General features: G+C 46.8%; 1 protein-coding gene across 2 annotated transcripts in view; it reads left to right on the plus strand.

The window, feature by feature from the left end:
* The window catches only part of FLVCR2 (FLVCR heme transporter 2), a 54,965-nt gene that overhangs the window by 22,387 nt on the left and 7,792 nt on the right, over positions 1 to 24,786 (plus strand). For both annotated transcript variants that reach the window (XM_043556674.1, XM_043556673.1), the window contains exons 2-5: positions 6,307 to 6,448; positions 9,592 to 9,732; positions 20,124 to 20,191; positions 21,360 to 21,463. In XM_043556674.1, the coding sequence (XP_043412609.1) occupies positions 6,307 to 6,448; positions 9,592 to 9,732; positions 20,124 to 20,191; positions 21,360 to 21,463 (455 nt within the window). The remainder of the gene's footprint in view (positions 1 to 6,306; positions 6,449 to 9,591; positions 9,733 to 20,123; positions 20,192 to 21,359; positions 21,464 to 24,786) is intronic.

A 24,786-nucleotide genomic window follows, 5' to 3' on the forward strand; every position in this document is an offset into this window, starting at 1 on the left:
AGACTGGAATCGTGACTCATCTGATCTGGCCTGAGTAACAGGGATACAGCGGGAAGTAGGCAGAGATGGGACTAACTAGGTGAAGAAAACCCAGAACAGCAGGCTGAGGGTTTGGACCTCCTTCCTCCCTCTGAGAGGGCTGACTCCTTGTGGTCCCTGAGCAGGGACCTCGTGGCCAGTGCAGCGCTGAAGAATGCACACCTGAGTACATGGCACATGGCAATGGAAGGGAGCTTGCAGTTGCCCATTCAAAGCGGGCTCCAGGGAAGGCCTGGGAGGGTTGGGGACAGAGTGGGTGTGAGAGGCCAAGGTCAAGGGTGACTGAGAGAACTGAGAAAGAGCAGTGAGGAGGAAGGAGCTGGGGAGGGAAGATGAGAACCGGGGAGGTGGTTTGTCTGGCTGCCCTAAACAGACCATGCCTCCTAGGCCTGGTAGCTTCTCATGTCCGCCATTGCTGTGAGAGGGTGCAGGGGGAGGGCTGGGCCTACGGCACCCCCCTACCTATCTGCTGCACAGTCTGTTCGAAGGAGCTCAGAATAACCCCGAGAGCTAGATAGTATAACTAGATAATGGTATCTTCTTTTTGTGGACTAGGAAACAGGAACAAGGAGGTAAATCCACTTCTCACGGTCAGACATCTAATAACTGGTAGAGGTGGGATTCGAACTCAGGTCTTTCTGACCCCAGAGCCTGAGCCCTTAACCACTGTGTTAGAGCGATGATGTCTCCCAGGGCTGTTGAGGCAGAAAGGAAGAAAGGTGAGGGGTTTGTTTTTGTTTTATTTTGTTTTCAATGTTTATTTATTTATTTTGAGAGAGTATGCAAGGGGGAGGGGGGAGAGAGAGAGGAATCTTAAGCAGGCTTTGCACTGACAGTGCGGGGCTCGATCTCACGCACCCTGAGATCATGACCTGAGCTGAAATCAAGATTCAGACACTTAACCTACTGGCCACCCAGGCGCCCCTCATTTTTAAATGTACACAACAGAGGTGTGAATTTCTCGAGGAGCAAGGTGAGCCCCCCATGAAGTCATCAGGAGACCACGTTTGAAGTAAGACTTCAAGCCCAGGGGCTCTGTGGCAGGGAAAGCTGCCCACCCAGTTATGGGTCATTTTTTACCCTTGGCACCAGGGAGCCAGCTCCGGGGAGCCCTGAAATCCCAGAGACATGCCCAGCCCTGACCTGGTGACTGTGCCCAGGGGAAATGAGACAATGGCCCAGGAATGGCCCAGCCCTGGCACGGAGATCGGGTCCATCTTTGTCTGAATGGCGGGTGTGCTCCAGGGAGGAATGGGCAGAGAAGGAGGTTGGGCAAGTGAGAACCTGTTTGTTGAGATGGTTGCCTCCTACCGAGAAGGACAGCATCCACCTCGCCAATGGCCTGGGTCAGGAGGGTGAGGTGCCTGGGACCCTAGCACAGGGCTCAGATGGGGACCAGTGGTCTGTCTCTATTCCGTTAGGACCAAAGACCTCACCATAGTGTTGACACAGAGCTTCCTGCCTTTTGTGGAAGCCCCAGGGTTCTCCTTTAATGGTCTGGGCATATTCATGACCACACAGCACTTGGGAGGGCAAGCTTTGTGCCACGGTTCTGACTCAGTGGTGACTTGGGGCTTTGTTGAATGCCCCATTGTGGTTGGTGATGGGGACAGTGGTTCCGTGGATCTCAGAGGCAACATAGCACGTGTTGTATTGTGCAGTGGATTAAGTGTGGAAATCTTACCCTCTTCGATGCCGCCTGGCGGATCTCTGGGTTTATTTATGCTCTGCCAAATGCGTAATAAGCAAGAATGACAAGTAGCACATTACACGGAGTGTGGCCTTTTGCTGTTACCCAGACCCCTCAGGCTGCACAGATGTGTTTTTGACTATGACCTTTGCTCTGCAAGTACTCATGCCAGTGACACTGCAGTGGTGTTTAGATATCACCCTTGGGTTTGCAGAGAGGGCAGAAGTAAATAGAAAATGAACACTGAGCATCCCAGCCTGCCTTCTCATCCTTTGATTCATCGCATTTTTTGTTAAACACCTTCTTTGGGGTGAAGTGAACCATAGTGATTAGGCTCACAGGCTCGGGATACAGAACTACTGTGTATTTACACTCAGGCTCTGCCACCTAGAGCTGTGTGACTTTGGGCACGTCGCTTCACTTTTCTGTGCCTCAGCTTCATCGTCCATAAAGTTGGGTTAATGTCACACACCCCTCCTTCTGGGGTTATTTTGAGCATCGAGGTACTCTGTGAAAAGCGCCGTATTTTACTGATTAGTTTGCTAGGTTCTAGAGATAAATGTGAGCCCTGCCCTTGTGGAATTTATAGTCTGATTGGGGAGACAGGTGTTCATTGAATAATCATACAAATATAAAACTACCTGTGTGGGGCCTGACCTCGGATGAGACATCAGAGAAAGCTTCCCTGAACAAGTGCGGCTTGAGCTCAGGCCTGACGGATGTCTGCATCTACCCGGTGAAATGGAGCGGGAGGGCATTCTAGTCTGGCCAGAGGAGCTGGTGTAAAATCCTTGGGCATGTCCAAAATGCTTTGGCCATCTGAAAGACAGAAAGGAGGGGCGCCTGGTGGCTCAGTCGGTTAAGCAACTGACTGGCTCCGGTCATGATCTCAGGGTTCGTGAGTTCAAGCCCCACATCGGTCTCTGTGCTGACAGCTCGGAGCCTGGAGCCTGCTTCGGATGCTGTGTCTCCTTCTCTCTGCCCCTCCTCCACTTGTGCTCTCTTTCTCTCTCAAAAATAAATAAAATGTAAGAAAAAATTAAAAAAAAAAATGAAAGACAGAAAGGAGGCCGGTGTGATAGAGTCCCAGGGAGCAAATAGCAGACCGGGACCAAATGACCCTGTGTGCAGAACTTTGCCTGTGGGTGTGTTTAGGTTTTTACCTAATTTAAAAACAAGGGGAAGTTACTGCAGGGCTTTAAGCAGAGGAAGGACATAATCCAATCACTTTTTGCAAATAACACTGGCTGCAGAGCAGGGAAAACATCCGGGAGCCTATCCCCATGGAAGCCATTGGGAGACCCACGCCCAAACTGTCACCCAAGCTTCCTTGATGCTTGCCTACATATGCAAATTACAAGTACTCAGGACAAACCCCAGACCTGAAGGATCACAATGGGGTTGGGCTGGAGACCTTTTCCGGCGACATTGGGAAATGTTGCTATAGGTTCTGTAGAAATGAAGAGAACCTAACTCCACTTTTATCGTATTGTATTTATTTTTCGAACCCTGCTTTAAAAGCAATTTTTAAAGAGTAAGCTCTTGAAGAGCTAAGACTGAAACCGGTTTGACTGCCCATTGTGTATTTTGCCCATGACTTAATATTTTCTTGAGGATGATAAAACTAGGACATAAACCAAGTCAAACCGGTTAATGATGACTTTTCATCATTTACATTCATGGCCTGGGTCTGGGTTTTGTGAGTGCAGGAGAGGTGTCTGGGTAGCACCCTCCCATCTCTTTGATTTAATCTCGTATTGACTTGGGCTGCAGGTCTCTGAGTTTTACCCTTGAGGTGTCCTTGAAAATTCATGACAGAATTTGAATGGGTGAAAATACAGACTTCCGTGTTGACTAGTATACCAACGTGTCATGGGAGATGGAAGGTGAGGTCAGGTTCTGGAGTCAGAACTGGTTTAGGAGGCCAGCTCTTCCACTGGCTGCCTGTGTGACCCTAGGCAGGCTGTGGACCATCATTGTTTCTCATTGTTGTCTTCTTTGTAGAGTTTCTTGGGTTAAATAAAAAGGATAAGTTCTGTTAGATACCCAGTGCACCGTAGATGCTTAAGAAATGGACAGCCATCCTCCCTCCTCTCCCCTGTACATATTTATTTCCTTACCACTCTGAGTCCAATGTGGTTTGTAGAAAGAACATGGACCCTAGTGGGCAGACCTGTGTGATACTGACAGCTTTGTGTAGATGAGAGTTTTCCAGCATCTGTCCATTCATCCGTCCATCTGTCCAACTAGCCTCCATGACTGAGCACCTACCAGGGGATAGACTTGAGAAGTGGGAGCCGAGTAGAGCTGTACCCTCTCACTGAACCCAACTCTCAAGAAGCAGGAATAAATATGTCTTGAAAAAAACCAAAAGACGCAGCAGTTGACAATCCAGTCCCTATGTTTTTGGTTTCCACAATGCCCAGGAAAGTATGTCCAAAGCCAGTTTCCTCCTGGAGAAAGGGTACCGAGGCAGTGTTGCTATCTGGCTGGGTCACCACAGGCCCCTACAGCTGGTTGCTGTGTCCTACTGGCTGGAGAAGGTGTCCGTGCTGGATTTGGGGGTAGAATAACACTCACTCAGGCCTAGTGTATAGACTGAGAATGGAGTCCAGTCTCTGAGGGATCAGGTGTGTAGTGTGGAGCCAACTGGGAGAACTTACTTCTCAAGGCAGAAGATTACTGAGGCTTGGTTAGCTTGTATCAGGGTCCTTTTGGGAATGAAAGAATCACAGAGCCTTGAATGATATCTCATGTCTTCTCTCATTCTTGCAAGAGGGACCTTCCGGGGTTCTGTTCCATGTCTAAGTCTCCAACGCTGAAGTGTGTAGGAGGCCAGCTATGACCTGCAGGGGCCCTGTTTCTGAGCTGTGGCAGTTGTATTTGTCCCTTTGTCTAGGGCTGGCTTTTACCCTTTAAAGTCTTGGAGATAAGCACTTAAGAAGCTAGATTCAACTCTGGCAAATCATTGTGACCAAGGATCAGATGAGGCTCCAAGGATATCAAATATCTTCTCTTCTGGGAAAGCCTGCTCATGTGGCCCTTTCTCAAGGCTCTTAGCCCTGGAGGGCCGTGCCAGGCCCAGTGGAGGAGGCCCTGGCCTGAGAGGCCAGGAGATGTGTTTTCTCATCCCAACTCTGCTAGAAGTCCTGTGGTCCTGAATGAATCACTTACCTTCCAGAACTTAACCTCACTCAGCCGCCACTTGGCCCTTTAATAATCAGGTTGTACTAGAGGATGACAAAGGAACTTTCAAACAATACTATTGTGTCATTTCAATCCACAAATATCACCATTTGTATTATCTTTTGTGTCTCTGTTTTAAACTCCCTGCCCGACTAGATTATAAAGCTCTTTGAAGGTGTGAACCCTGTCACATACCTTGGTACCTTGGCACCTTGGTAAAATATCTAGCAGAGTACTTTTTCACATAGTAGATGCTTTAAAGATCTGTTTGATTTCTTGATTATATATTGACATACTTGGAAGACCCCTACTCTGAGCCTATTGATGATGACTTTTGCAACAATGCCGGAACTGAGAACCACCATCCCGAGCGGTTGTAACTGACAGGCTGGAAAACCAATCAAGGTGGTCAGCAGATCGGAAGCTGGTGAATGGTGTTATAGCGTGGCCTGAAAGCATCTTGCTTTCTACCTGCAGTTCCTTTCAAGTACACTAACGGACAAGTGGGACCTTAAGACAAAAGATTTCCTCATCTTCCTTCACTCTTGGAATTTGAGGCTTGCCTGAGTTCTCAGGCTATTTTCCAATTTCTGCCTTGGTATTATGTGTGTCAGAAGGGCTTTCGGGAGTTGTGCCACCCGTATTCACTACTGAATCAAGGCATTTCTGACCTTCGAAACACCCAAGTCGTGTTATCTGTCAGGTCACTGGAGTTTGAACTCTAAGACAGGTATGAGATATGTTAATTTGTTGGTGTGTGTGTATATGTGTGTTTATAGCCAGTTTTCATGTCCCTGTGTCCTGTGTGTATATTTTTACGCAGTGGCATGTGACTTCACACTACAGATGCTTTGTAAATTATAAGTTATTTACACAATGAACTTAAGCTTTCACATTTGTGAATGTGGTAACAACTTTAGGCTGTCATCTCCTACCGATTGCAAGTTCTTGGGGTTGTAGGATGTAGAATTTTTCCCTCAACCTGTCTCTCAGCTCTAGGTTGACAGATCAGTGAAATGAAAATTCAGTGAGAAAAAAAATCGGCATTGTTTTTGGTCTACTATAAAGATGGAAGTATTGGAACGATTGTTCATTAGTCGGTAGCTAGAGAAGAGCCAGCCTGTGTTGAGAACCCCAACTATGATTTTTTTTTTTTTCAGTAGGTATTGCTAATTAGGATGGTCAGGGGCATGTTGTCAATCAACAAAGAGTTGAGTTGTCAATCAAAAGAAAGATCTCTCTGGTATTTTGAGAGGGGGAAACAATCCCTGTTTGGGTTTTAAGAAGGACTGGAAGTTAGGGTTTATGTTTCTTATCAGGAGTCTCCTTAAATTTGTGCTGTCACCTCTTGGCTGTTGGAAACTGTGATTGATTGTCTCTGTCTTCTATAGCTTGGAATTGCAATTGGGTTCTTGGTCCCTCCTGTTTTGGTACCCAACATCGAAGACCAGGACAAGCTTGCCTACCACATCAGCATCATGTTTTACATAATAGGAGGCGTGGCCACTCTGCTTTTCATCCTTGTCATCATCGGTAAGGTCGTTAGTACACTGATGGGGGGACAGGAGGCAGGGAGGTTCTGCTGACTTGGGTGGGGGCCTTGTGAACATGGCCCTAGAATGCCATGGACATTTATAGAAACTGGAGGTCAGGCTTCTAATGGTCTTCAGATATCTTAGCCAATACAGTGCTAGCTGGTCCCGTGTACTTTATTAGCTGCTCAGTAAAGGTGTAACTGTAATTAACCGGTTCCCCAATAAAACCTCACCAGAATTAACGGGCAGGCTGCTGACCCTCTTGATGAAACCCCAGTGAGTCCTTATGATATATATCACGGACACTGTGCTAAGCATGCCTGATCTCCTTGAATCTTCAACAGCCCTATGAGTGAAGGTACCCTTATCAGTCCCATTGAACAAAGAGGAAAAGGAGACTTAAGGCGAGGTAAGTAAAAAATTCAAGATTAGATAGCTAGTAAGTGGCAGAGATTGGATTCAAGCCTAACCTTGTCTATGTCTAACTCTATACTTTAAATTTCTGAAACCAAACAAAATAAAACAGAATTGATCTGCAAACACTAAGAGTCTCGTAGGTTCACGCGAGAATGCCTGGGGACCATGTTTTTCGAGGCTTTAAAAAAACTTATAAGAGGACTACATGCTCATTAGGGAACTATCTAGACAATACAAAAAAAGCATAAAGAAAAGAATAACCAGGGTGCCTGGCTGGCTCAATTGGTAGAACATGAGACTCTTGATCTCGGGGTTTAACTCATGACCCCTAGATCAAGAGTCATATGTTCTGGGCGGCTGGGCGGCCCAGTTGGTTAAGTGTCTAACTTCTGCTCAGGCCACGGTCTCATGGTTTGTGAGTTTGAGCCCTGCATCGAGCTCGCTGCTGTCAGTGCAGAGCCACATCACACCCTCAGTCCTCCACTCTCTCTGCCCCATCCCCCACCCTCGTGTGCTCTTTCTCTCTCTCAAAACTAAATAAACGTTTTTTAAAAATTAAAAAAAAAAAAAAAAAGTCCTCTGTTCTACTGACTGAGCCAGCTAAGCACCCCCTTCAGGGTCATGAGTTCAAGCCCCATGTGGTAGGTCGACTTACTTAAAAAATAATAGTAAAATAGGGGCGCCTGGGTGGCTCAATTGGCTAAGTGTCTGACTTCAGCTCAGGTCGTGATCTCATGGTTTGTGGGTTCGAGCCCCACGTCAGGCTCTGTGCTGACAGCTCAGAGCTTGGAGCCTGCTTCGGATTCTGTGTTTCCCTCTCTCTCTGCTCCTCCCCCATGCGCTCTCGTGCACTCTCTCTCTCAAAAATAAAATAAGCATTAAAACATTTGTTTTAAATGAATAAAATAATTAAAATTAAAAAAAACTAACTATTAACTTAACCCGTACTAGTTAATCACAACTACCAACCTCAGATAACTATTATTAGTTTTATGTGCATGTGCATTTAATCATGGCGGTATTGGTTAATACGTTTTATAATCTCTTTTATCATCTGAGTGATATTACATGTGCTGTGATGAATTCAGAAAGAGCGTAGCAGAGGCTTTCATTGTCAGTTAGTCATTAGTCTTTAAAGGTTAACCGGCTAACATTCCATCTCACGGGATGAAGGTTTCACTCTTCCCTGCCATTGTCACCGTCAGAGTGAACACAGTTTTATAATCCTGTGGCTCATTCACATGTTCTCTTTGAGGCATTCTCTCCCCGGGGTCCAAGATGAGAAAGTCTGATGTCTGATGGCCTTTCAAAGCTGGTGGGGTATCTTGGGCAGACGACTTGCTGTTTCTGGGAGGGTGAGAAGCTATAGGGCTGTGGGTGAGAGCCACAGAACAGAAAGAACAGTCTGGTCTGGGCCCCTCTTACTCAACCAGACTTTGAGTTTCAAACTGCAATGTGCCCAACTTCGGATGCTTGTGTTTGTAGCAGATGAGGGCCTGGGGCTTTGCCTTTGAAGTCCTTGGAGCCAGGACATTTCTACATTCTCACATTTTTACTATCAAGCCAGATAGTGGCCCGTTGAGTCAGGAATTGAAAAATCTGATCTGGATTCTGGTTCGTGGCTGCTAGGTCCTTGAACCAACACTTGCTGTTGCGGAGAAGGAATAACTTCTTGCCTTGCTTTCTTTCCCCTGCTGCAAGGGGAGGTGAACAGGCAAGACAATGGATGAATGGTTTCTAATGGCAGGAAGTTATCCGGGACTATTTCTGGAGAAGGAAGAAGCAGGGCTCTGAAGTTAGGGCTGGAAAGTTTTCTGGGCGGGGTGAAGATCTCTTTGATCTTCAAGGGAGTAAGCCTCAGTTCCAGAGCTTCCTCTAACTGGAGTTAGGGGCATTCTCATGGCATGTGGGGGAGGCTACATGCAGCTTGCCTGGGTGCAACTGGGGGGGGGGGGGCAATTTAGCCAAACAGCTGGTTAAACTTATCTACCCCCAGAGAACTGAACAGCGATCAGGGCCATCAAATCGATTGTACCAGCTGTGCTGAAAATCGAACATAAAATGAATGACTTCCCCACTGTCGCTCCCCAGTCCTTCCTGTCACGGTGACCACTCCTGCAGGGGTATGTGTATTAATCCTCTTGCCTCTTCATGAGGCACATATCAGACTCAGACTCCGACAAACTGGGAATGGACTTGAGGTTTTTTCAATACAAGAAGATCTTTTCACTTATTCAGGAAGTATTTATTGGCTGCCGTGTGCCAGGCTCTGGGCTAAGCACGGGCAACACAGTCCGGTCCCCCCCCAAGAGGGGCTGCGGTGCTAAGCTATTCACTGGGCTCACTAATCCCAAAGCCTCAGCTCTCACTTCCTTTCTACCCGTGTACTACTAGTCTGTTACTTTCAGCGCTCTGCTGTGTGTTATTTGCTGCTTATTTGGGGACTCCTTGATCCTCGAACACTGCCTGGGAGGCCCAGCGAGTGCACCATCCAGAGGCCATTAAGAAAAAGAAAAAGTCATCAAAGGATCACTCACTCAGCCACAGGCAGTGAGAAACAGCTTCAAGAGAGTAGGGGCTGAAGGATTTAATGGAAGATTTAATATTGCCTTTTTGCGTTTTAGCTGATTCTCAGATGAGGGAGCCAGCCCCTGTCCATGTGTCATCTCTGCAGGGGTGGGGCTACAAAGATTTGCAGTGATCTCTCCGTTTCTTTCCTTTCAGTATTCAAGGAGAAGCCTAAACATCCCCCCAGCAGGGCCCAATCCCTGAGCTATGCCTTGGCGTCCCCTGATGCTTCGTACTTAAGTTCCATTGTCCGGCTCTTCAGAAACCTCAACTTTGTGCTGCTTGTCATTACCTACGGTAAGGTGCACATGTGTCCAGGAACGTCTTTAAACTGAGAATGTAAGGCCAGAGGCCCAATGTGTCTGTGTGTCTTACTCTTTCCAAATCCCAAATGTGTGTGTAGTCATTGCTTTGGCTCAACCAAGGGAGTCAGCTGTGCCTCAGGGCCTTTGCCTGTTCTGTAAAGTTCTTCTAGAAAACCATTCCTTCCCACGTCAGGTTGTCTGGCAAAAATGCCTGCTGATTCTCCAAGTCTCACCTGAGTATCACTGCTATAAAGCAGTATTAGGTGACCTTTACCTCTTTTATTGTGCTGTTCCTGGTACATCTTAACACTCAACATTAAAAAACAAAACAAAACAAAACAAAACAAAACACTTCCAGGGGGCCTGGATGGCTCGTCAGTTGGGAGTCTGACTCTTGATTTGGCTCAGGTCATGATCCCAGGGTCATAGGATCAAGCACTGCATTGGGCTCTGTGCTGAGTATGAAGCCTGCTTAAGATATTCTATCTCTCTCTCTCTCCCCCCCCCTCCCTTTGCCTCTCCCCCACTTCTCTCTCTCTGTCTCTCAAATAATAAAAAAAATATTAAAAAGAACATTTCCAGGTCTGTCTTCCCACTAGACTGTGAACACCCTAGGAGTGGGGACTTACGGCTTTTCATCTTTATAGTTCTTTAGCAGTGGCCATCCTGGTGGGGATACTCTAACAATTGTTGAGTGAGTGAATGAATGAATGAAGAATGAATGAGTGCATACATGAATGCTGCCACAGGAACTACTCCTCAACCAACCCTCCTTCATCTTGTAACACTGACTCCTTTTTTACCTGAATGCGAGACAATGTCCCTGTTTCATTTTACTTTCTTGGCTTTTGGTAAGATACATTTGCACATTTATGCTGGTGTATTGGCTTTCCTTTTTTTTTTTTTTCCCTTTAAGTTTATTTATTTATTTTGAGAGACTAAGAGGCAGAAAGAGAGGGAGAGAGAGAGAATCCCAAGCAGGCTCCATTCTGTCGGCCCAGAGCCTGACGCAGGGTTCAGTCTCACAAATGGCGAGATCATGACCTGAGCCAAAATCAAGAGTCAGATGCTTAACCGACTGAGCCACCCAGGTGCCCCAGCTTGCCTTTCCAACATGGTGTTTTCTGTGGCTCCTTTCCAACCTTTACTAAGAATGGAGGACCAGACAGGGGCAAGGGCGGAGCTTCGTGGCATTCCATTAAAGAGGGTCTTTACAGACCCATTCAGCTATACAGCTGTCCAGTCTCCATTTGGCCATTTAATCTAGTAGTTTGTTTGATTAAAATCAAGAGTCAACAAGTGTGTAACATGCTTAGTAACCATAAGAAAAAAAGAAATGAGATTGGTTTGACATAACTTATGTTCGGTGAAATCCCAGTTGGCGATAACCTTACGTTTTCTGATGGGTCGCAAACCTTGAATTTTAAAGCAACAACAGCATTTACTATGTGCCAAGACCTTTCATGTATGATTTTATTGGACTCCCGTCACATCCCCATTTAACAGATGAGAAAGCTGAAACTCAAGACAGATTAGGTAAGTAGCTCAAGAACGCACAGCTTCGGATTGTCAGAGTCAGGATGCCAAGACAGGTTTATCTAACTGCAAAGTCTACATGCTTAATGCCTATACCCATTTCTAGAATTGTGTCAGAGTTTCCTGTTAGGCTTATCATGCACTTTATCTAAATTAAAGTGTTTATCTGCTGAGACACTAGGTAAGAGGTAGTATCATCCCCAGTAGAGGCACACACCTGTTTTTCAGTCATTCACAAAAAAATAAGCGAGCTCTCACCTAGAAAAGTGCTAGATGGGTCTTCAAGGTCTCAGGTCTCCATTTCGCATTCTCTCCAGCTTTTCAGTTCTGAATACGTCTCTGCATTCAACCACAATATAAAGACAAAATTTCCAATATTTAAGATGCCCAACTAAAGAAGTTATATGAGTTGCCCATCACTGGAAAGTATTCAAGTGTAGATGGGACCAGTCACTTAGTGGGGATATTGTAGAGAGTATCAGGCTGTATAGATGGACAATAAAACCAGATGACCTTCGGGATCCCTTTCTTACTGAGGATTCCATGGTTCCAAGAACTTTCGCTTTTCCTCGAGTTAAACATCTCAAGTGTGTTGACCTTTGATAACCATAAACCTTATTGCATCTGATAACAGGGTTTTTGGGGCCTCCCTTGGGATTCTGAGGCAGATGAGTGCTTCATAAATATTTCCTATGGAAGAGAATGATGATGGTGGTGATAACTGGGCAATGATCTCATTCTAGAGGCAGGGGAGCAAAGCAACTCCTCCTCTTTCCCTCTTGCATGGCTGTTTGCTTATATGGTCTTTAATTTGGCAAAGTGGTTTTAAACTTCTGGACACTCATCTATTGGGTTAAATGATCACACAGGAAATAGATAGGGAGGCACTTCTGGAATAGTGGAGTGAGGACCTTGGATAATCTGTTCTATCATAAAGCAAAGAGTACAACCGGCAAACATTGTCAAAATCAAATTTTCAGAACTCTGAAACAAAGGCTTGCAACAGCCCAAGGGACATCTATTTAAGAAAAAATGGCTGAATAATGGTAAGAACAGTGAGCTTTGTGTTTTAAGTTGCCTTATTCCAATCCGCCTCTCCCAGTCTCTGTGGTAGCCTTGACAACCAGCAGCCTCGCAGCCGTGGTAGTTGTGAGAACTTAGAACCAGCAGCCTCACAACCACCGGATGGGGCAAAAACAATTTTGGAGCTCTCCCAAAAGCCCCATCCCTAGGTGATTATTTGATATCTGACAGTTCCTTAGAAGAACCCCATTCAGAGGACTTGCCTTTATTTAAGCTGACTCAGAGCTTGTTCTGTGGGAAAAGCGCTATTTCCAGGGCATTTGTTGAAAACAATCCCTGTTTAACATCATAGCTGCCTAAGGGAATAATACCAGTTGGGGGTAAACAGGAGGCTGGCCAAAAATCTTGCAAGGAAAATCTAGAGACTGAGACGTCCAGAGGGGCTTTGGAAACCTCTGACATATTGTTAGGAATCTAGAAGTCCACATGCACCTGCCCAGGGAAGATCTGAGAAAGCCCTAAACTCTCACCTCTGGCCCACCTTGAGGCTCTACGCGAGGAGGAAGTGAAGGCTAAGGCAGAGTTGTCACGTGTCTGCTGGAGCCTGGAAGGAGAGGCCCAGCCCCCACACAGAGGATGTCCTGGGCAAAGGTGGAGACTAATTAGTTTAAGGCATTTAAAGAAATCTGTGTCTAAACATTAGCTCACCACTAAATTGATGGAGCAGAAACTTCAGTGGCTGCACGTGACAAAGAATACAAACTTTACAAAATTAGTCCAGGAAAATCACTAAACAAACAGCAGCAACAGATCCTGGCGAGGGAGGAGAATCTCATTTCCAGAGTTGATATGGTATTTAAAAAGTCCAGCTTCACCTAAAGATTGTGAGACATACGAGTATGGCCCATACACAAAGGGGAAAAGGAAAAAAACAGTTAAAAGAAACTGTTCCTGAGGAAGCCCAGATGTTGAACATAATAAAGATTATAAATCAGCAATATAAATACACTCAAAGAACTAAAGGAAACCATGCCTAAAGAATGAAAGAAAAATAGAGGATAGTGTCTTACTAAGTAAAAATATAAATAAAGACAGGGGCAAAAAGGAACCACATAGAAATTCTGGAATTGAGAATACACTAACTAAAATGAAATATTCACTGGAGAGCTCAAAATCAGATTTGAGCTGGCAGCAGAAAAAAAAAATCAGTGAACTTGAAGATAGATCAAATGAAATTATCCTGTTTGAGGAACAGAAGGAAGGAAGAATAAGGAAAAATGAGCAGAGACCCTGAGACCTGTGGGAAACCATCAAGCAAACCAACATATGCTTATTGGGAGTCCCAGGAGGCTAGGAGAGAAAGGGTGGGAGTAAATTGTCATTGAAATTGAGATCATGCTAGCCCAAAAAACCCAATTCATTTCTGAGTCTTTGGGAGCATTTGATTCCATGGTGTATCCATAGAATTTATTAACTTTTTGAATCAAAGGCCTAGGGTTATTCCAGTGAGAGGGAGTGAAACTAATCTGGATGTTTGCATATATGCCCATTCATTATAGTCAGAAACCGCAAGCCTTTTTTCCATGTAGATAATTGGACTTGGCAGCAAGGCTCTTGGCCAACAAGGAAATGATTCTTAGGCTTAATCACAGATTTGGAAAAGATTTTATTGAGCTATTATTGTGTGTCAAGGCACCATGTTAAGTGCTTTACATGGATTATCACATTTTATCTTCAAAACAAACCCATGACATAGGTTCTTAAGTCCATTGCATTTTTATACATGAGGAAACTGAGGCTCTATTTAGTTCTTTGCCCACAAATGGACAGCTAGCAAGCAACAGAGCTTGGGGTTTTGTGTTTTTTTTTAATGTTTATTTTAGAGAGAGAGAGAGAGAGAGAGAGCACATGAGCAGGGGAGGGTCAGAGAGAGAGGGGGACAGAGAATCTGCAGTGGGCTGTGTTGACAGCAGGAAGCCCAATTTAGGACTCAAACTCATGAAGCGTGAGATCAGGACCTGAGCCAAAGTTGGATGCTCAACCGACTGAGCCACGAGGCGCCCTGCAACAGAACTGGGATTTAAATTTCTGTCTGTCTGACACCAAAGCCCATTTTTGTAACCACCATGCCATTTTGCCTCCCCATGCAGAAAGGAGCATCTTAGAAACAGAGCCAGAGTTCTTTTAGTCCCACTTGCCTGAGTGGTCTTTGGGTCTAACTAGGGGAGTATGTCCTTCCTCAGATTCAGTTCTCCAGACCAGTTGCCAGGGGGTTGTCTTCTTCTAAGTTGCAGATCTAGAGTTCTGGGGTTTTTGAGGCAGGACCAACTTACATTGACCAGCCATCTTTGGGATTTGGAAGTGACGGGGTGTTGGCCTTAGTGTATCTGTCTGAGGTTTATAGGTCATGTAAAGGCAGTGTTGGGCACTGAAGCCACCCAAGAATCTCTGTCCTCTTCCAAATTAAATCAGTGCTCCAAATTATGAACAAAACAAAACAAAACCCTCTATAAATTCAACTAGATGCTTTGAAGCCCTCCAGAATTCCCCCCACCCTTCTTGAAGTTTCAGGTTGGGCTTTGAAGAAGAAGATGGTTCATACTTTTTATACTGTACATTTGATGTTCTGTTCTCTGAATTATATGCACTTAAGAGCATGCAGCTAGAATCGAGCAGATGATAGCATTTCATGGGCACATTTGCTGGACGTGGGTGGACATATCTTAGAGCAAGAGCCTCAGGTGCTGGAATGGTGAGTTTAGAGTTGGCACATAAGGAATGAGGAGTCTGAATTTTGATGTCAGCTCTGCCAATTACTGAGAGTACCTCCTTCACCCATCCTGTGCCCATCCTTTGTCTCTCTAGTTATCCTCCTCTTGGAAAATAGGAATCAAATTTGCTTCCCATAGGAGTGGAAATGAAAGCTTTTAAAGCAATTGCAAATAGACGCTGCATGAATCCATACTGCTGTTGTGTTGGTAAGTTTGCTGATGTCCTACATACTTTCATTGGTCTGAACTGGATTTCACCAAGTAGGGAGTAGCTCCTGTGTAGATGGCGGGATGTCCAGTATTGTCTTCATAGTGGCTTTCCAAGTGCCTCTCCAAGCTGCTGAGTCAGCTGCCCAGAGCAGACCCAGTGAAGGCTTTGGAGGAATTCCAGGGGCTTTTTCCTGTAGGCCTCTGGTTAGACCCTTAGAGGGAGGTTTGAGAGATAAAATAAAGGCTATCCGGCTAAATTTGAATTTCAGATAAACAGCACATTCTTTTCAGCATAAACATAAACAGGTCTCATTCAGTATTTGGGACATATTTATGCTAAAAAAATTGTTATCTGAAATTCAAATGTATTTGGATGTATTGTGTTTTTTTAAATGTTAATTTGTTTTGAGAGAGAAAGAGTGCAAGCAGGGGAGGGGCAGAGAGAGAGAATCCCAAGCTGGCTCCAGTGCAGAGCCCGACTGTGGGCTTGATCCCAGGAACCACAAGATATGACCTGAGCTGAAATCAAGAGGCAGACAGATGCTCAACCAATTGAACCACCCAGGCACCCTTGTTTTTGTTTTTTCTAAATCCGGCAGCCCAACTTAGAGGGGAGGGGAGCAGAGATGGGGTTGTGTTTGATGCTGCTGAAATATCACAGGAATAAGAGACCGTGTCCTCCTCTAGTAAAGGGGAGAAATCCCTTCTCCAAGGTTGGCAATGCAGGAAGACACAGGGCTGGAACCAGATTCTCCACAGATCTGCCAGAGTCTGGGGTCAGGGTGGGTCTTCAGATGTGTATCAACAGAGGGTGTGGTGGGAGTGAAGAAAAGAACCTTTCTTTGGCTACCTTCTCCTAGGGTCCCTAGGCCTTGCTTTCACATGGCCTCCCCTGCTGTCTTATCATCATCAATGGCGTAACAACTGCCATGCTGAAAAAAGTTGTTGAAAAGGCTCCTCTTCTAGAGAATGTCCTCAAAGGGACTACTTTTCCATGTTATCTCCCAGCCTTGCCTTCAGCCATGCTTCTGAATAATCTTTCAGTGTTGGGCACCCAAACTCAGAGCTTCAAAGACACCTTCCCTTGGGGCTCTCAAGGGCTTTACCACTGTCCCCACCTCCATAGGTGCTTTATGGCCCCCACTAAGATCCTGCTTAAGAGTGGGAATAATAGCCTTCTCATGATTCCCTGGAGCTTTGGTGAGGTCAGGCTGGCCCTTTAAAATGAGGGTTTACTACAAGTTAAGGAAGGACAGAAGGGGAATGAACACACAGTATCCAGAACCTAGAGATAGGATCTGGGATCAGTGTTTCCCAAGCTTGCCTGATGATAGAATCCCCTGGGGTGTTTGTTTGAGTGTGTGCCTAGATTTCCTTGCCTTTCTTCTGGACATTCAGACTCCCGAAAGTCTGGGTGAGGGCCTGGGAATTGCTCTTAAAAAGCATTCCAGGTGATTCTCGTTTGCAGCAGGGTTGAGGACCTCTAAAGTAGGTGTGTTATGGGTCATTCTCATGGTCACGAAGCCCCTTCCCATCCCAGCTGCCACCATGTTAACCCCAGCACCTGGGAGCATGGGCCTGGTCTTTGATCTTCTGTATTCCCAAGGCCATTTATTCCTGAACTCTAGTGAGTCTAAGAAATGCCCAGGTTTGTTTGTTTGTTTGTTTGTTTGTTTGTTTTTGTTTTTGTTGTTGTTATTTTAAAATTGCAGATTCCTAGCTCCATTCCAGGAGGATCAGATTTAGTAGATTCAGGGTGGAGTCTAGGAATGTGCATTTTTAAACTCTAAAGCCTTCTAATGCCAGTGGTCTCTGGACCACAGTTTGAAAAACAGTTTGACAAAGAAGAGAAAGTGATGACACATCCTTTCCTCCTTCCTAAATCCCACCTCCTCAGTGACAGGGACTTCTCCCAGGTGACTGATACCAGCCATGACCAGGCCTTTCAGGGAAGAGAGTGTGGCCCTGATCTGACAGACTTACCTTGCTGTGGATAATCAGACCTGAATATCACTCAGGAACCTTTATTCGTACAAAGGAAATTTACACTGAGGGCAGAGCATGCGTTTCATTCCTGCCCTTCAATGTGGACGTCGAACCCCTTGGTTTGAACAGTGGAGTTCAATTCCTGCCCTTCAATGTGGACGTCAAACCCCTTGGTTTGAACTTGTGCTGTTTAACTGTGTCTGGCAACCTCTGACAATATGGGGAGGGACACCTAGATTAAAGATTGATTCAGAAACTGTGCAAAAACTCCTAATTCCTCTAGCGTTGGACTGTAGAAACGGTTGGAAAGAATGGCAGCAGCCTTCCAGGGTGAACTCCTGCTCCTCTCCCCTTGACCCCTTCCTAGCTTTAGCCCTGATTCAGTCTCCAGCCTGGGGGAGAGTGGGGGATGGCTATTGGTAGATCTCACTAGTCTGGCTGAGCCACTGGGTCTGAAACTTGAGCATTATCAGAATTACCTGGGGGGTTTGTTCAAATACAGATTTCCCAGCACCACTCACAGAGTTTCTACAGCAGTGGGTCTGGGGTGGGGCCAGGAATTTGCATTTCTAACAAGCTTCCAGGTGGTGCTGATAGACCACGGACTACACTCTGGGACATATTCCTCTAAACCATTGAGCCCCAGAGAGAGAAACCCCTCAGCTTTAATAGCGTGGGTCAGCCTACTTGGGACTGTATGTCTCTGCCTTTCTCAGGGTCACAAAAGTGATGGTGTTTGGGGTTGGAGGTTGGCTCCCAGTCCTCTTGGATCATTTCCCTCTGTTTCCTATGGATTCTACTGGCCTTGTTCATCCCAGTTGGACCCCATACTGAGAGCAGATGACCACTGAAGCTGAGCGTGGCTAGGAGTGTCCCCTTGCCCATTACTGTATTAGACTGGGACCAGGGGCTGAGAGAAGTGTGACGGGCAGGAAGGGGGCATTTTCATCCTTCTCCCTGCCCACACCCCACCCCACCCTTCTTTCCAGGAATGTGTCTCCTTGATTCAGGAATGGAATCTCCGAGTGGCTGGATGTGTGTGGCATAAAGGTTAGGCAGGTATGCTTGGGTTTAGAAGTTGCTCGTAATCAAGCATCTCGTAATCAAGCATCTTGGCAGTTGTAGTGACATTTGGTGACACTTCTGGGTTCTCTAGCTCACTGTGGCTCTGTACCGCTCAGGAGGTGGCACTGAGCCGAACCTTGCAGTGTTCCTCAGGTGACCTGCAGGGACCCGCTGGGACATGAAGTTGTCAGTAACCAGAGCTGGGGAAATCTTTGACAACCAGTTTTGTGAGGATGGAAAATAGAATGATTAAGACTGGTGACCCTGGAGCCACAGAGTCTGGTTCACATCCAGCCCCGCCTCTCCTCTTACTAGCTGTGTGAGTGTGGGAATGGCAGACAAACTCCCTTTCTCATTTTGCATGCGAATTTGACCTTCACTTAACTTTGTGTCTCCTTCCTCTGGGAACCTGATAAAGGGAGTCAGTCAACTACATTTAGGCAACATCGCGTATGATAAAAATGACCTCCTGTGATAAAAATGACCATCTGGCCCTCCCGAAACCATTATTACACTATATATTAACTTGGATTTAAATAAAAATTTTAAAAATGACTATCTGGAGTGGGGGACCTTTTCATATTTGATCGGAGGCCTCCTTTGTGCCACTCTGAGCATGGTGACTCTTGCCACCGGCCTGTCCTCTGTGGGGCCCTAGAAGGTATGATTACGGACGGCTCCATGGTCTGGTGTTCTATAGACTGGTTCCATTGAAGAGGAACCTCCTGAGGCTGCCCCCTCCCCATGAGCCGTGTCCTGTTACTTCCACTCTTCTAAGTGTATCTTATGTTAAGTGTGAGAGTCTTGTGAGCCTCAGAAGTAGTTACAATTAAAAAGATTCCTGGTGGGTATTATAAAGTGATTTCCGTATTTGTTTTGAAACTGTGTGCATTTTTCTCATCTATAAAATGGGGATGAGAACATTACCTACCTTGGCATGAGGATTGTAAGGTATTGAGAATGGTGTGCTCCTGGCATTCTCCTCCTCACTGTCTCCTCACCATCCTTCTCCTCCTCCCATCACCATCCTCCCCGTCCTCCTCACCGTCCTCGTCACCGTCGTCATCACTGCCATTGCTGTTATTATGAAGGGAGGGCAGGAGGCCCTTTCTCCTTTGGGTCAGTTCCAGTCGCTTCTTAGCTACTAACTCATCGTATAGATTTGGACAAACGGCCTCATGCTTCGAGGACACGGATTCTTACATTATATTCCAGGTGCTTCATTTATTTGTTGGGTGAATCGATGAATTAGGAGAGTCAGCTAAGTGCTCTGTAGGGTCCTTTCTGGTTTCAAACATAAGATTTTGTGTGACGTTGAATCCAAGAAGAAAGTTGAAGGAGGAATGGGGAAAGAGAAAGCACCTGCGGAAAGAGTGGCGTCAGGGATCAAAGGTCTGGAGCAATCTGGAGACGGGACAGGTCATCAAGAGAGGTGAAGATGTCCAGTGGTTCTGATGATCCCACAGGTCAATAGGTCAGTGCTTAAGAGGAATGTATTCTGCTCTGGCTTGGGAGTAATGCTTTCTAGAGCCTGTGTCTCCAGGCCAGGGTTAAAAGGATCCGAGGGCAGTGGCATGTGGCTAAGAAATGGTCTAAATGGTTACTTTTGGTTGCTTTGGAGTATTTCTTTGACAGAAACTGCAGAGTAGCCCTATACTTTCTGAGGATACCAGTCACAAAGGCAACAGGGATAAGAATTTCTGACCTCCTTAACTGCTGGAGGGAGAAGTTAGCCCCGGCCCTGGCATGGCGGAAGGCTGTCCCTAATGTTGTTTCTCCCTCCCTCTTTCAGGTCTGAATGCTGGTGCTTTTTATGCCTTGTCAACTCTGCTGAATCGCATGGTGATCTTGCACTACCCGGTAAGGGAGTTCCCTCAGTATGCTGGATCTGTAGAGAGTGAGATTTCTGTCCGGCTCAGCAGGAGCTGGGGCAGTGGTTAACCTTAGTTTCCCCCAGTTCCAGGCAGCATGGTACGGTGGTATGCTTATGGGATTTGGAGAGAGACAGCCCTGGGTCTCATCCCTAGCTGCGGTGGCACTAAATTGTGTGACAAGCTGGTTAGCCTCTCTGAGCTCTCGTTCTCCTCTCTACAAAAGAAACATAATCGCTTATTGAAAGAGTATTTGTAGGATTAGAAAGTAAATAATACCGTGTGTGTGTGTGTGTGTGTGTGTGTATTCATATATACATTCATATCTATTATATGTATGTAAAGCACATGGCATGGTGCCTGGCAATATAGTAGGTAAACATACATACATATAGATCACATATGAAATATTTAATTTGTAAAATTGGGAGTTGCTCATCTGAAAGCATTTCCTAAATGTTGCCAGAACCAGCAAGGGCTGGATCCTGGGAATGGGATACTGAGTGTCCTATTAGAGTCCAGCCCTCTTTTGAAAGGACAAAGGTCTCACACTTGCAGACGGGGGAGGCCACTGTGGCTAAAGTGTTCCTGTTTTGGGGTCTGACAGGTCTGAATTCAGATCCTAGCTCTGCACTTAATAAATGTCTCATGACCTTGGACTAAGTAGGTGAATCTCACTGTGCCTTGGTTTTTTTCATCTGTAAAGTGGGGAATATTGATTCCTAACCTTATGGTGGGAATTTTCAGAAGTAAATGAGATTATATAACTGCTATCTTCCTATTCCTTTTGGCACTGAGAGCTCAAAAAAACTAAGTACGGAATATTTGAATATATATGTATTTTAGTTTCCCCATCTGTGAAATGGGAATAATGATAAATAAGATAAAAGGATTAAATGGTTAAAAATCTGCTGCAAAGTAGGGGTAAGGACAGTTTGGTTCACCTCAGCATCCAGGATCATGCACACACATGCAGGGTTATATTCGGTTGGAAGGAACAACTATTCTGGGATTCTCTCCCCACCGGCAGCTTCTTAAAGGCCATCTCACCCTGCTGAGAGAGTTGCTTGCCCTTGCCCCTTCACCTCATGGTGACTGTGCTCTGTCTGATGTCTCATCCCATTGCTGGGTGATTGTTGGGGCTGTGGTTTTCCCAGGGGGAAGAAGTGAATGCTGGAAGAATCGGCCTGACCATCGTCATTGCAGGAATGCTTGGGGCTGTGATCTCAGGCATCTGGCTGGATAGGTCCAAAACCTACAAGTAAGTGACCTCCTCTTGGACTGAGAATTGGGGGCCCGTGTTTCGAAATGACATATTCATCAGCCACATGGCTCCAAAGGTTTGGGTGCAGCAACCGGGGCGGCTCAGTGGTCAAGTGGTTCACATTTATCTTCTCTGAGCCTCAGTTTCCTCATTTATAAAATGAGGGAAACAGCCCCCATTCCATGGGGATCTTGGCAAGGTTAGAGATGGACATGAGGCCTCGCACGGTACTTTTCCCTATCCCTCCGTGTGGTTTGCAAAAGGGGCAGATGAGGGAGAAATGAAAAGGAACGTGGAAAGATGCCAGCAGCTAGAAAGTTTATGGAAGCCCCAAAGAGCGATGATGAGGAGGTGGTGCCACTGCCCATTCCCTTGGCTCCCTGGCGGATCCCAGGGGGTAAAGCAGGGCATCTGAGCTTGCTCTGATTTACATTGTATCGTCTTGCGATTGCTTATACCTCCTTGGTAAATTCTGTGATGTGCTTGGGCCTGAATGCCCAGTGTGTTTCCAGGAGCCCAGAACAGTGTTTCTAAGATTTTAGTGTATGCCAGGCTAATCCAGGACACTTATTAAAAATAGATTCCTGGGCCCCGCCCTCGTGGATGCTAATTCAGTAGGGGAATCTGCATTTGTAAAAAGCAGCCCACCCTGGTGCCTCAATGCCACAGCCCGGCTTGGAGAAAAGGCTGTGGAGAACAGGAGACCCAACATCCTTCCCTTCTTGGTGCTTCTGTCCAGTGCTCTGCACCCATTGGGTGCTGGTCGGCTGCTTAGCTGCCAGGGTTGTCCTGCACTGGGGCAGGGCGGCTGCTGTGTTGAGGCCTCCAAAGTCCCCAGTGCCTGGAGGCGACAGACGGTGGCAGACCTGTTCTCTGCCACACAAACCCGCTTCTGTGAGGCTCTGGTCAGACCAGGTCTCACTCTGGCTGCCCCACACAAAGGCCAGTTGAGGCCATCCTTGGGGATGTGGCCGCCTGGCTGGACACGACGTGGAGCCTGGCTTGGCTTAATGACTGCTGGTGGAGCTTGGCCGCCACCTCGTCTCTGCCATCTGTCAATTGCTTGCTTCGACCAGACATGAGAGCAGTGAGGTCTGGCCCTCCCGCGAACCGGCGAACAGCAGTGTCCCTTTATTCAGGGCTTGCTCTGTGGCAGGAGAGGGGAGGGAGTGGAGCGTCAGCTGGGCTGGAATGTGGGCAGCCAGATGATTGAGAAGAACTAGAAAATACAGTGGAAGGGCTGGGGGAACACTTCAGGGCGCACATGCCACCCTTGCCTAGGGTCGCTGATGTCTGACTCCTGCAGTCAGTGGGACACATTCTCCCCCTGCGCTCTGACCCGGGCAGAGAAGGGATGAGAGCTCCGTGACCTGCTCCTTTTGGTGCCAGTTCTCTTCTCCCTGAGGCGCCCGGATTTGTCCCATTTGGTTTGGAGGCTGGAAATCGGGTGGTCAGATCCCTTTATTTCAGGCTGGGACTACATACAGGTTTTCTAAAGGGGTCAGTGCTTTAAAACGAAGCTATGGTTAAGCAAATATGGCAGAAGGGGAGCTAAAGTGGTATCCATGAAGTTGCCTTCTGCGGGGTGGGGAGTGGGGGGGACTAGATGAGGGTGCAGGGTGGAGGACGAGGCAGCTCCTCTGTCCTCAGCGGCTGCTTTTTTTTTTTTTTTTTTTTAACGTTTATTTAGTTTTGAGACCCAGAGAGACAGAGCATGAATGGGGGAGGGGCAGAGAGAGAGGGAGACACAGAATTGGAAACAGGCTCCAGGCTCTGAGCCATCAGCCCAGAGCTCAATGCGGGGCTCGAACTCACGGACCGTGAGATGGTGACCTGAGCTGAAGTCGGACGCTTAACCGACTGAGCCACCCAGGCGCCCCGCTTTTTTTTTTTTTAATGTTTATTTATTTCTGAGAGACGGAGACAGAGTGTGAGTGGGGGAGGGGCAGAGAGAAAGGGAGACAATCTGGAGCAGCCTCCAGGCTCTGAGCAAGCTGTCAGCACAGAGCCTGATGTGGGGCTTGAACCCACAAATTGCGAGATCACGACCTGAGCCAAAGTCAGACGCTTAACCAACTGAGCCACCCAGGCGCCCCCTCGGTGGGTGCTTTGAAGCCCCAAGTAGGAGGGGTGTCCTTTGCACCCTTTGGCCTTGAGGTTTTCCCAAGAGGTAACCCTGTGGTGTATTCGAGTGTATTTGCGTAATAGTTTCTTTCAGTAGAGAGGGCATAGGTTTCAAATCCAAGTGCTGGGTCCAAATGCCAGCTCTGCATTTACTCAGGGGGTGACTTCGAATAAGTAACTTAACTGGTCGGAGCGTCAGTGTCCTTATTTGTAAAATTAGGGATAGTCCTACATTTCCTGCAGGGCTTCTGTAAGGCTGGAGTGAAATAATAAATGCAGGTGAAGTGCTGAGCAGAATTCCTGGCACCCAATAAATGCAGCATTAGTTTGGTATGACTGTAGCATACATCTGCTGGCATCCCCACCGTGTTTCTGGCTTCAGGGGAGACGAGTGAAGGCTGTAAGCTTTCATTGTCTTGAGTCCTCATTTTCGTGGCAGGAGGCAGAGGGATGTGCAGAAGCAGGACAGGGAGAGGAACGCAGGGCCAGCTGCAGGAGTCAGGGCTGCTAGAGTCGTGAGTGGGCATCATGGGAGAAAAAGTGTGGGAGGGACACAAGCAGGGTGAGCCCTAAAGAAGCAGCGGCAGGTTGCCAATGGTCCTTCTGGGGGGCTGACAAAGGGAAATGGGGAGTGGGCAGAGCTTTCTCCCTCTGACTTTGGAGACAAGCACTTAGTTCAGACAAGCGAGTGGCAACAGGAAGAACTTTGAGATGACAGACAGACTCTAAACGGCAGATCGCTGCCCAGCATTGTGATGGGGTCTTGGGGCAAAGCGGATAAGCGGAGTTGGGTAGCTTCTGGGGATAGTCCTGCACGCCACTGCTGCCTGACCACCGCTGATGTTTGTTCCGTAGTTTTGGTGAAGGATGAGGAAAGGAAAGGGTTGTGTCCTTCTTGCTTGTGGGGCAGCTTGATCTTGTTGAGCGGGTTCTGCAGGCAGAGAACACACATGCAGCAAGGTGGCTTCATACTCTTCTGGTCTTACCCTTTGTAGCAGTGGCCATGGTGTAATTAAGTGACTATTTGTGTGATCACCGGTTCAGTGTCCGTCAACCTCATGGACAGAAAGTTCTGCGAGAGCAGATGTCCCAGCACACAGCAGAGGGCTTGACACACAGCAGGTCCCCAGTTGATACTTTACAATGAGTAAATGAATGAATGAATGATCCTGTTAAGGTCAGAAGTGTATGACTCC

Source organism: Prionailurus bengalensis, chromosome B3 (assembly GCF_016509475.1).
Source record: "Prionailurus bengalensis isolate Pbe53 chromosome B3, Fcat_Pben_1.1_paternal_pri, whole genome shotgun sequence".
In the NCBI taxonomy this organism is placed as follows: Eukaryota; Metazoa; Chordata; class Mammalia; order Carnivora; family Felidae; genus Prionailurus; species Prionailurus bengalensis.